The 12755-nt window shown below is 45.0% G+C and overlaps 1 protein-coding gene across 1 annotated transcript in view; it reads right to left on the bottom strand.

Moving 5' to 3' along the window:
• LOC100644690 (MOXD1 homolog 2) overlaps positions 1 to 12755 on the bottom strand; it is a 173183-nt gene that overhangs the window by 86810 nt on the left and 73618 nt on the right. The window contains exon 2 of the mRNA XM_003399421.4: positions 3973 to 4249. Within this exon, the coding sequence (XP_003399469.2) occupies positions 3973 to 4221 (249 nt within the window). The 5' untranslated portion in view covers positions 4222 to 4249. The remainder of the gene's footprint in view (positions 1 to 3972; positions 4250 to 12755) is intronic.

Below are 12755 nucleotides of genomic sequence, written 5' to 3'. Positions count from 1 at the left end.
AACGAGGAGAAGGAAATAAGGCCGAAGCAGATACCGAAATTAACTGCACCAAGCAAGATCTCATTACCATTTCGCTGGCAGCTCGTTTCACGACGACCCAGCGCCAGCAACTAGCTGAAATAATCGCGCATTAGCCGAGTTTTCGCCGCGAGGAAACTGCTTCCGCGCGATGCTTTTCTTCGAATCGAGCGGCGACCGACAAGAGGCTCTGAATTGGCTGGCGATTTATCGCACTGCATTATTTAACCCGCCATTGCAAGCTGCGCTCGCGTTTCTCCAAACGTTCTTTTGCCATAGTTCGCGTACCTACGACCGCGATGTATGAGTTGTAAATATTAATTAGTCCACTCGACATCACTATGAAGTATATTCGTGGTTCTTTTCTTCAAAGTTTGTCAGCTTTCCTCCTTGCTGTACTATTCTCGTTAGAAACGTCATATTAAATTTCAGGCAATTTTAATTCAATGGCGAAACGTCGTTGAAAAGACACGCTAAAAGTTATATCATTTTTTACAGTAACGAATTGAGGGCATGGAACAACGCGAATGAACGTCGTAGCTCGTCGCGATCGCTCGTTCGAAAAGTATTTCAGGTAGAAAAGACCTCAAATAGACACCGAGCTACGGATTCGCCTTGAAACGACGTGCCGAACGGAACAGTGAAGTTAAACGAAGCGAATAAAAGAATTAGACCAGGAAAATTGAATTCAGCCGGCTGGAGAGACGGGGATCGAAGTGGTTGAACACACAAAAGCCGGATCCTGAAACGGTAAATGTATCAAGAAGCGTACATCTTTAATCAACTTCGATTCGTTTCGTCGAGCGTTACTTTTATCGTACCTATTCTCCTTTATCAACTACGATAACAAAGCAACGAGTATCGAATGTACTCTCTACAAATAGGTTCGATACCACTGATATCGGTGTTACATCGACGAGATCGATCGCTCATGAAGACGTTAGACCAACTCCGATTCCTTCTACCTTATTATCATACAGCGCGAAGGAAGCTCGGTTCGTTTGTGCTGTTACCAACGACCCTACACGATGGAAGGGAAAAGTTAAACCATGCGAATAAAAGAATTGAACTGTTAGATTAGGAGAGAGGGAGCAAACCAGGAAGAGAGTAAGAAGCGGTACGAAAGGGGTATAAGAGAAAGAAATCGAGCGCTAGGAATCCGGTGTTCGCCTGGTCGCCTAGCTGGTCTGGATGATCGTGGTTGTTCTGCTTCTAAGATTACGATCATAACGAAAATCTTCTCGTTCCCATTGGCCGTCAAGTTTCTCCTCCGTCTTCCTCTTTTTTTCTCTACATGAGTCCTGTCGTCCATTTGATCCTTTCTTCTCGTTCTATGTCCCTTCCCTGCTCCCCTCTTTTTTCTTCCCATGACGTCGCTCTGTGTATATGAGAGCGTCCGGCGACGGCTGCATCGCATAGAGCATTGCGAGCGGCACGGCATGCATTATGGAACGAGCAGGCAACGATTCTACCGGAAAAATTGCGGACACGCGAGACGAACGCGATCTGCAGCCTGACTACCTACCTACGTAGATATGTACCTAAGCACCGACCCACCACTACTCTCGGTTATCCCGCTCTGTAGTCGCCGGAGAAGATTGCTTTCCTATATTGCATCCACCACCCCATCCCTTTACGCAGATATGCGCACGTTACGGCAGCTTTCCATTTCAGAAGAAATGCGGTTCCTTCGTTGTTTATGTCGAACGATGTGTGACACAACAATAAGGAGCCACCATTTCGCCAAGTTAAATGATTTGCCGACAAGGAGCGATAATTTGGATAGAATTGTGCATTGTGCTGCTTTGATTGGTACAATTTTTGCTTGTCTGGTTCGTTTTGTTTCGATTAGATCACAACTCATTCGATCAGAGTTTGATTAGACTTTAATAATAAGCAGGAAGCGATGACATTTTTCATTTCGATTTCATCACATCAATTGAATGTTAATAAGTATCGATCACAAAGCAGCCGATTTAAACCGCAACGTGTCGTGTATGCAATGAACATTAAACGATCGGCGGTCCAACAACATACATTAATCATAACGAATGGCACGGTCAGTCGACTGTAATCAAACGGTCGAGCGAACAGACATGAATAACTTCTATCGTAGTTATTGCTTTTAAGGTGAATTTAATTAACCTCGCTTAACCGCGTACTTATTTTACACACTGAGTTCGCCTCGCTCTTGTTACGGCGAGTTCACCGTATCTCGGAGATAAGATAAAATCTTTCGTGGACCAGTTAAGAATCTATTATTTCGATCCTAGCGAATCTTCTTCCTACAAACCTTCGCGCGAAGCCGAGATTATAATCAATTTTCATCGGTGAGCAGAGTGTACAAGGAAGGTGAAACTGCTATCATTAATCGCAAGGGTTAATCATAAAAAGAAAAGCATCTGTCTGCGAGAGGGGCTGACAGTGATGCAGCGCGAATCCGAGTGAATTTGTCGTCGACGGGAAATTCCGCGCGAAGTAGCCTGCAAGCGATGATGGAAACGCGAACGAGGACGATGTGGGTGCGGAAAGCCGTTATAAAAGAAATATTCGACGACAAATGTACAAATGAGGACGAGGCAGGAAGAGGACAGAGTTGAAGCGTTCGCGTGGTTGCTCGTGCAACGTTGGCTGTCCCGTTTGCGTCGTGGAAAAGCCACGCAAGAAAAGCGTACAAAGAAAGAAAAAAAGAAACGAATGAACGAGCGTCCATCTCCCTCCGTGTTAGATTATGACCCTGATGTTATGAAGAACCGAGTAAAGTGACAGCCGCGCAATGCTGATGAAAGGGAGGATAACAGCGTAATCCCCTTGAGTCCGGTTTTCGAAGAGAGTTTTCGTCAACAGATGCGGCAGGATAACGACGTTTTAAATTTAACAGTACTTGAAAATAAACCGTGCGCCCGACCCGATCCTCCGAAAATTCTATGCATGTTCTCTTTGTGGCTTTTGTAGAGAAATTAAACCGGTCCACGACGTTTACCTGTGGAAAGTCTCTTCGTCGTATCTACTGTCGCGCGATGTTTGCCTTGTTAGTTTATCGAGCTTTAGACTTTCAGGGACAGGATGATGTTTTCTAACCCGTGTACCGTTTCGACGAAGCGTAGCTGGATATGTCAGCTGAATCTACGTCTTTTACGTTTTACTTGGAAATCGAGGAAGAATCGAGAAGGAAATCGACCGCCGTTTTCTCTAGCTGTATACGTATGTATGCACGTACATAGGTTCTTTCTATTCATTTTATCGAACGACTCTCGTATCTATCGTGATTCCCGTTAAGTCTCGTTTACTTGGATTTGAAAAAGTTATCCGTCCCATCGGACGGTACAGGATACGAGCTCGAAAAATACCGTTTCGATAAACACAATACATCATGGGCCAGTGACTGAAAATAGTGCAAGATAATCGGTCCTCAGAAAAATAAAACGACAGAGTGTCGTACAAAATGACGAGCACGCGTAATGACAGACCGCTAGCCTTAGTTGGTAAGATTGATAACTATGCAATGCACCGATCGAAACGAGAAACCCATTACTTATCTTCGGAAGGACTATCATTATGCGAGTTCCCTTGCACACACGGTCCTGGTATTCCAAGTGATCTGTGGAACGCTCGACGCACCGGGATCGGTAGCATAGGAGTAATTAGTCGAAATTATTCCAAGTCAACGTTCGTGGAATGAATGTAATTTTGTTAGAACGCACTCGGTGAAAATGATCGTCTCGCGAAACCATCGTTTCCAATTCAAGAAGCGCTATGCATACCTAAGAAATAATGATAATTGCGTTTCTCCGTTATTTTGCTGGCGCGTTATATACAATACGTTGTCTGTTGGAACGTCGATAATTTCGAGTATTTAGAGTTTAAGAACGAAAGCTCGCGTACGAAGAAACTCGAGCTACCGTCTGACAACGATCGCGAAGGAAATAACGTGACGCTCTTAAGGACACTTACCTGAAGATGGAGCTGTCCGTTGTTGTCTACCCATCCAATGACCATGTCAGCTCCAACGCTGCCGTCATCCCTCGTGAAACCCAGACCCACGTAGCCGAGAGTCTTCACTTGAATCTCGAACATCACATCTCTCTCGCCAGGCGTCCAAAGAACTAAGAAGTTATTGTCCAGAACGGCACTGTGTTTCCACTCGACGGAGAGGACGCCGTTGACGAAGAGGAGGAGACACGTCGCGATTACGGCCTTCATCTTTTACAACCGATGCGCCTCAGAACATCTGTAATCAAAGAAAAATGCCCTATCGTTAACCGTGCGTTCTTCTTCAATTTTATTAAATTCTATAAAATCCGAAATTTTTTTAATCATAAAATTAAAAATTACTAAAGATAAATCAATTTCGGTTAGGTTAATTTAAATTCTTGCAAATGTATATACGACATAATTCGTTGTTATTGCGAGACAGGAATTTTTCAGGCAAAGAGATTATTACGTTCAAGAGATACGTTCCCCGGGTTAAAAGGTTAAATACAAACCAAAATATTCAGATTTTCATACATTTACGTAAAGCGTCTCACACATTCCATCGTTATAACCTGCCAATGTGCGAGGTAACAAACCCCATTCATCAGCTTTTGCTACGTCTCGCAACCCCATAATTACAAGTGCTTCGAGCCCTTACGCGGAAAAGCGCTCGCCGCTAAAACGACGTAGCCGCGTTTCTTTCTCGCCGCTCGTTAATCATCGCCATTTCTGCACGACCTAACAAAGTAGCGGAGGAGCGTTGCGCGTATCGATGCCTCTCGTCGCATCGACATCGAGCGAAAGGCCCCGTAACTCGTGTTTCCACGCCAGCGTTCGATGGTTAGCCTGCTATTTAGGCGTTTTACGTGGTTGTAGATGGCTCGGTTATATTTTCCTTCAATATTTTAAGAGCAGTGGCTCGCCATTAGCCGCGTAACCGACACACGGACCAAGCCGCTTGGTCCTAAAGCGTAAACGACTCGAAGCCACATATAACAGTTGGCCACCGGTGCCGCTCGATTCCTCCTATTTCGCATGCGACCCGCTCTATCGCGCTTAAGTGGGACCCCGAAAGTACACACTTTCGTCCCGGTATTTTCACTCGTTTCCCACGTAAAATCGTATTAGCCTCTTTAGCCCTCGGCTTCCCTAGAACCGCGTTCCGCCACTTGGCCTCAATGAAGATGCGCTCCCGTTATACGAAAGACGACGAAAACAACGCGAGCTACGGTGGGAAAATTTTTGGGTGGTGTAGTTAAAAGGACTTTACGTAACCAGAGAGAGAGACAATCAAATTGATTTATTTCGTCAATGGTTTTAATGGGATCCTAACTCCTAATACGTGCTCACGTTAAACTGCAAGATTAATCGTCGACTCGATTCGCGAACAATGATTGATGTCGACCTTAATTCGCGATAAAAGCGACTTGACTTATCAAGAATCAAAACCGATATCACCGGTGTTATTCTTGCGTCGATTTGCGAGCTCTCGGGCATTGATCTAGCTGGCTATCAATTTCACTTTATTGCCGGCACAAAGAGTATTCGTATAGATGGAGATAGGTATATAACGTAATTAACGTCGCGGAATGGATGAATGGTAAACGCGCGGACAAAGAAAGAGTTTCTCGCGTACGATCGAACGAGGGAAAGCGGAACGAGATGGAACGGGGCCACGAGAGCTCGTCGATGTACCATTTGCGCACCGCGTTCGCGGCAATCAAGCAAGACGAGCGCGGCAGTGAATTCGCCCAATGAAAGAAAAAGTCTATTCGTGACCGCATGGATTAAGCGAACGACGTATACGTTCACCCGTGCACGGAACTGCGCATCGCGAGCACGAACGAGCAAAAACGAAAACGACAGTGAAGGAAGCAGCAAAAGCAGAGTCGGCAGCAAAGATAGTGCCGGTATGGAAAATAGAAGAAATTCCTAACCATCGGCCATAATGGTGACGATGAAAAAACACGAGCAAAACCGAGCGTAAAGGAAATCGAATTGATTCCATTGTCGATTAAAAATTCAATAGGTACGCGTGTATGCAGGTGAATGGTCGACGATGGTTTTTGGCGAATCGTCGCTAGAAACGGCTGGCCGATTCGGAAAGGGGTGGAAAAACAGATGGCCGACCGACGAAATCTCTTTTGTTCGAGCTTGGTGTGCAAACATCCGCTGGTAAATCAGCAGGACACTGTCAAGAGAACTGTCAATTCGATAGCAATCGAATCGATTAATAGTAACAATCGCGTGACGCTTGAACGGACCGATGGAAATCCGGGGGACGCGAACGACGCAGTTACCAAGTGTCAGACGAGTGGGCTCCGCTCCATTGAACTATTCGTTTCTGTGCATGCGGTCGGGAAAAGCGGAGAATTAAGCGTTTCACAGAGATCACCGCATCGGTGGAACATACGAATGATTTTGCGCGCGTCTCTCGCTGTCCCGTTTGTCTGGAAAATACGCGTGACGCGAGCCACTGGTCGCTCGCACCGCTTCAACCACGTGTTCCGCGCAATTTCAGGCACCGCGGTCATCCCGCGAATCTCCGACCAATCGTTTTAATTAACGACGCAACAGTGGCTGTAACGCATGCCCGTTCAAGCAATGTAGACACGTACGATGTCGAACCGGTAATTTTCCGCGTTGTAATCAGAATCGATAGCCGTTCTCTCCTCTCTTACGTGTCTGATTCACGACAATGATTTTTTTTACCGTCCGTTAAAATCTAATGGACGTAATCCCGACGGTACTATCTCCAAATCGTTAGGGCGAATTCAAAATAATTCGACCCCCCATCCGTTCACGGTAATTTGGAAGTTCAAACGAGGTAGAGAAATCGTACGATTTTTCGCACGATAATCGTAATTCGAATCGCGCCGTTTGCATTTTCATATTTTTCCAAACATTCCATTACGCGATAGGTAAATCTTTAATTGGATAACATTAAACGATTGAAACACGTGTTTCTCCGATACGTTTTGTAACGAAATCGAATCGATTATTTCATGCCGATTATGTAACGAGGCTTGATTGTTCGGGATTAAAGTAAAATTTGACTTTTATAATTTACAAAATCTGGATTTAAACGCTTTATGCGTCGTTTTATTTTCGCGAACACGTAAAATATACGCAGAATGCACGTGTTATTTTAACGAAATGAGAACGCAATATTTATTATGGAACTATGTGATCGATAATACCGTTTCTGCTTGTTCTCGATGAGTGCAACGCGAAACAAAATATCTGAAAATGTGAATTCTCGATTTGAAAACAATGGTATCGTTGACCTGAAACTGGGTCGAGCAACGAAGTAATTTGCGAGGATTGTACACTGTCTCCTGAAACATAATCGTTTCAGGCGCTACACACGGCGTTGGGAAACTTCGATCTCAAGGCCCGAGACCTCTAATAAGGTCATACAAATAGTCAAAGTTCGTCCCATAATGAAACTACATCGCGGAAACTGTACGGAGTTTCGGGCGCTCGTCAACCGGTTTGTTTCGTGACCGTCCAATTCTTCATAATTGCTTCTTTAACAACTGAACACATTCCAAGCGCAAAGGTTACCGCGAACAATACAAATCCATTAACCAAATTGGCAAGCAAATACATGTAATTTACTTTTATTCGTGTCCTCTATCTTCGATGGGAGAAGAACATAGAGTTTTCATTCGCAGAAAAACATCGATCCATCGAATCGTTGGGTTCGCGATATGGGCAAATCATTGTAATTTATCAAAAACGAGATCAACCGTGACGGGATAGGTTGATCTGCGATCTCGAACGTCGCAACCTGTTTTCGTTGAGGAGCTAACGCAAATAGGAAAGCAGATAACGCGCGTTAGGTCCAATCGTTATCCGATTCCTCGAACCGATGCGACGACCAATAGATACACCGAATTTGCGGATCGCTCCACTATACGGTTCCGTGTACGGCGCGACGCGACGATTGGTCCCGGTGATCGGTTCGCATCCATCGCCCCATCAGGAATTCTCGCTGATGCATGCAGCATGCGCAACGTGAGTTCGTCGATTTTACGGTGCTAGTAGAGCAACCGCCAATCTGAAAACGATCGATTCAATTAACAGTAACAGCGGTGTAATGTGCGCCGGATGTGAGGTGATGCATCGGCAGGAGCAGCTGTCGCGCGGCAACTCGAATCGCTCGACCATACGGAGAAGCGTCAACTCAAATTGAGAGGACAGTCGAGGTCCGCGAAACGAAAAGGATGACAGGAGGGGATGAGGTTGGCATATAGAGGAGGGTAGTTGAAGAGGAGTAAAACGAGAGAGACAGAGAGAGACAGACAGACAGAGAGAGGAAGATGACAAAGAGAACGCGTGTGGTATGCGAGCAAGAGTGTGAGGGTGAACGATAGAGGAGGAGAGGAAAGGGTGGTGTGAAGGGAATGGAGCCAGGTCGGAGGTGAGCCTAGCTAACACACGACTACCACGGACGGGTTTGATTTGCGGCGTGTCGTTCAGTCGATTGCTCTCAAATTGCGTCCAGCGCCAGTGGCATCAACCTGGAACGTAGCCCCAATACATTGACGCCTCCGAACGAGGCCTGAGAGAGGCCCTGGCTGCCGGCTTTTCCATCGATGTACGCGCTCGCGCAACCGCCTATTCTCATCCCTTTTCGCGCCCTACAAAACTATCTATCTCTCTGCTCCTTTCCACCTTGAAACTCTTCACCTTCTCCCACCGATTTCCGCCGTTTCGTGTCCTGTGCGAATCTGGTCACCCACCACTTCGCCGTTCAACTACTTTTAAAGTTAAATAAATCGTGAAGTAACGATGCTAAAGCGGCGAAATCGAAATACCAAGAGTGTTGTGCGTATTGGAGAGTGTGAATGCGATCGCAGAATAAACAGAAGCGACACGCTGCGTCGCGGCGAAGTTGTTTGAGAAAGAAATAGTCGGTGGCATGTGAAACGAAATTATCGCGCGATAGTTCTCTTTTTTGTTTTTCTTTTTCTAGCTTGTTCTCTATGCGCGCGATGCATGTTATAATATATAGGTAATATTAAATTGAAATAAACACGGCAGAAAGTATTCAAAATACAGATGTTAGCAGGTATTTGATAGTTTCGAATAAAATCCAGTTGACTGGTGGGATTACATCTTTTCCATCGATTGGCAGTTATAAATAGAGGAAATGGTTAACTGAAAGTTTGCGTTCAACCGACTTTTATAGTCGGTTATTAAAGCTCTACGAAGCTCGGCGGAAAGAGGGACAAGAGGGCAGAAAAAGAAAATATCTTGTATCGGTATGCTCAGGTTTGCTTGAAAAATCTGACGTGTACGCTAAAGAGCAAGCTGAAATGTAATTTCTGTGGATGACACCGGAGATAAACGTGATGTGGAATATTATAAAGCTGCTCCTGTTCACTTTTAATTCCTACCCGAATTCCGGTGTTATCGGAAGTAATGGCTGAAAACAGCATAGAACCAGCCGTATATCGGTCGATGACGAAACCGAAAGTCCTGTTACGAACTTCTCCAGCTTAAAGACTTTTTAAACGAACGACGAACCAATGTGCTGTCGTCGGAACGGAGACAACCGACCAATTCATCCATCAACTTCTTTCCACGGAAAATAAATGAAGCTTGGGACAGAGAGGAAAAAAGAGAAATCATATACCTGCTAACGGTGTAGGGTCGGGGCACGCCAATTAACGTCCGTAAAATCATTAGATGTCGCCTAAAGACGCCCATACACGTTGCTCAGCTACCTCTCTTCTATCATAGGATCGGGTACCAGGTCTAAACGTTTCAACGTTTAAAGGTTGCTGACGCAAGGGATTCTCAACCACGCATATACAAGAATAGATTAATGGAACTTGAGCTCGTGGTATGTTTCTCCTCATCGTTCCAAATTTACTAATAGGTGTTCAGAGTTCTTAGTAAATGAGTAACGTTGGAGTTTATCGAAAGTCAACTTAATCAATTCAACTTCATTAATGATTAATTGAAAATTAATATTTAATCCTCAAGTATTCAATAATCTATTTCTACATAAATTCGTTTATAATAGTACATTCCCAGATATATTTTTACAAAATTACATAAAATTTAAAATATCGTAATGTTCCTTCAGATTTGAATTATTTGAATTATTAACTGAATTAATTCGAATTAGTATGAATTAAAGGATGACGAGCACCGAATCGTATACGTTAATGAACAAAGGTATCATTTTGTGTCGCGTAATGATACGCGAAGATTACCTCTCTTTCTTTTTTTATTGTCCAGAGCAGTTTTTTTTTTATCGCAGAACGGAGATCTGCATACGTGCGCGGCACCTTTCATTGTGAAACCGAGACCGCACGGTTTGTAATCTGCACAGGTTTGCCGCAGCAAGTCAAGTCGGCGTTAACGGTGAAATGTTGTATCAAGCTTCGTTAAAAAGTAAGAGTTATTTGCATAGCCGCGAACCGGTGCGTGGTAGGACGCTCGGCGTCGCGTTTATTCATTCAACGGTCGCTGATCGTAGGACACGTGACCGTGTCGAAAAACACGCGAGATCGATGCAGAATAACATGAACGATACTTTGCATCACGATGAAGAATGGGATCGAGTAAATCGCGGTGCGCTATCGTTCTCATTTCTGTACCCGCGTGATTATCGACGGAATTTAATTCAAAACTTTTAACTTCGCTACACCAGTAACTATTTAGCCTGAAAACTACATATAACGTTACACGCGGGCCACGCGAAATATCGTAAGCACATCGGCCAACGAAATTGCACACCAGGTGCAACGGCGATGATTTATTCCCGATGCGATCTACTAATATCTGTAATTAAATACAAACGAATAGAGCTATACAGATAAATTAGTGGTGAACCGAATGGAATTACACATGGAATGGATGTACACAAGCTAAAAAATGATCACGTGTCCAGCCTCTACCCTTATATTAGAAAAGACTAAACGACCCGCGTCACGAGTCATGTCAAAACGTTTAAGAAAATGAATGAAGAACATAACGGTTCGAAACTCGCACGGTGATTAATTAATAATACGTCGTTGGAAAACGATAGGAATCAGATAAAATATGTTACAGTTGCGAATGCTGGCCAAGAGGTACTCGAGAGCTAGAAAGCCGATAAGAGGATTCCAGGGTTGGTGAGTCTAGCAGCAGAAGCGTTACTTTAAGCCCGCGACCCACTTTTCTCGCAGTTTTCCATTTTAAAAATGACCGAACCGTATAACTTCTTCGTGAAATCGCGATATTCATAATGTACTGAGTGTAAAGTTCGCTCGTCGGTGAGGCGAAGGCAAACGGACCAAGAATCGCGACGCTGCTACCTTTCCGACACGCCTTCGAAAAAGAGATGGAGAATGCTTCGACGCGCGAAAAGATAAACTTTCCAGGTTGAGAGTAACTCGAGGAAAGAAGAAGAGGGGTGGAGAGAGAAAGAGGAAGAGAGAGAGAGAGAGAGAGAGAGAGATTTCCAAGGACCGGATAAGAAGATGCACGGGACAACGTGGTCGTGAAAAAAGAAAAAGAAAGAGTAAGAGAGATAAGAACGGCGGAAGAACCGACTTTCCAAGTAGTGGAACGGGGAGAACGCAATTGCATCGATGCAACTGTAGTCCCCATAGATCATTCGCTTCCCGTGTTCGAGGGCTGGCGTTGTTTCTCACCGAAGCTCGTTCATCTTTGTGGAGAAAAGCTATACGCGTGACGGACGAACGGAAGGAGAACGCTTTAGCGACTCGAGTTGCGTTGTTTTACACGTTAACAATGAGGAGGAAAACTACAACTGGAACACGCTAGATGAGTAAAGGAGAAAGCAATTAATTTTAAACGCGAAACAGTACGCAGACGTCGCGAGTCACGTACGCCAATGCTGTGATATTTTTATTTTCGCGAGTTCGCCCTGGCAACTTGCTTTCCGTGCAGCAGTGTTAAACGTTGCAGCCACAGCCGCGTCTTGCATTAATTCTGACGCGAAGTTTGCAGTCGTCTTGCAAACACGAAATTAATTTTCCTCTGTACGGGAGCCGTGCGCGCGTGTGTCAACCACGACAGGACGCGAAACCGACGAGAAATGAAGGAAAAAGGAGGAAAGAGTTGCAAAAATGGAAACACGACGACGTTCTTTCGCAGATGTCCTTTGTCCTGCGAAACGGAAGATCGTCCTGTAGATGCGTTTTTTCACCCGCGAGCAACCTCTGCCTCCCTTTAGCTCGTCTAATTGCGTAGCTTGCCCAATTAACTTTAAAAAAATGACGTGGTCGTCGATCTTGGTGGCGCTAATTAACGCTTGCTTGTCAAAAGTGCCCCTCTACCGGCCAATCTCGTCCCAGCGAACTCAACGACTTTCCCACGAGCCGGTTTACCGCGCCACGCCGCGTCGTTTCGCGTCCGCTCAGGAGATTTAATTACATTTCTATGGACCTAGGGCAAATGAGGGAGTAATAGGCGGAGGATTCCGGCTGCCACTGAGAACGAGAGAGTCTTCGAGCCTCGAGAACTCGACCACAGCATGCTCTAACCTCGAGTCGAGTCGGGTCGACTCTTTGCCTCTGCCTCGCAGAAGTGCCGGCGTATGCATAATAGGTGATTTAGCTCGCGGAGCACCATAAGGGTAATCCAACTCTTAACCACGTAGGATCAGCAGGAGAAGAGGACAAAGAGAGAAGGGCAAGAGGAGCGAAGATGAGAACCGGAGAGAAGATAAAATAGAGGAACGAATGCAAGAGAAGGAAGGTAGTAAAGTGGATCGAAGTAAGCGGAAAAGAAAGGTC

This window comes from Bombus terrestris, chromosome 12, assembly GCF_910591885.1.
Source record: "Bombus terrestris chromosome 12, iyBomTerr1.2, whole genome shotgun sequence".
NCBI lineage: Eukaryota > Metazoa > Arthropoda > Insecta > Hymenoptera > Apidae > Bombus > Bombus terrestris.
Note: the sequence above shows the minus strand (reverse complement) of the source record. Positions and strands in the feature narration are given on the sequence as shown.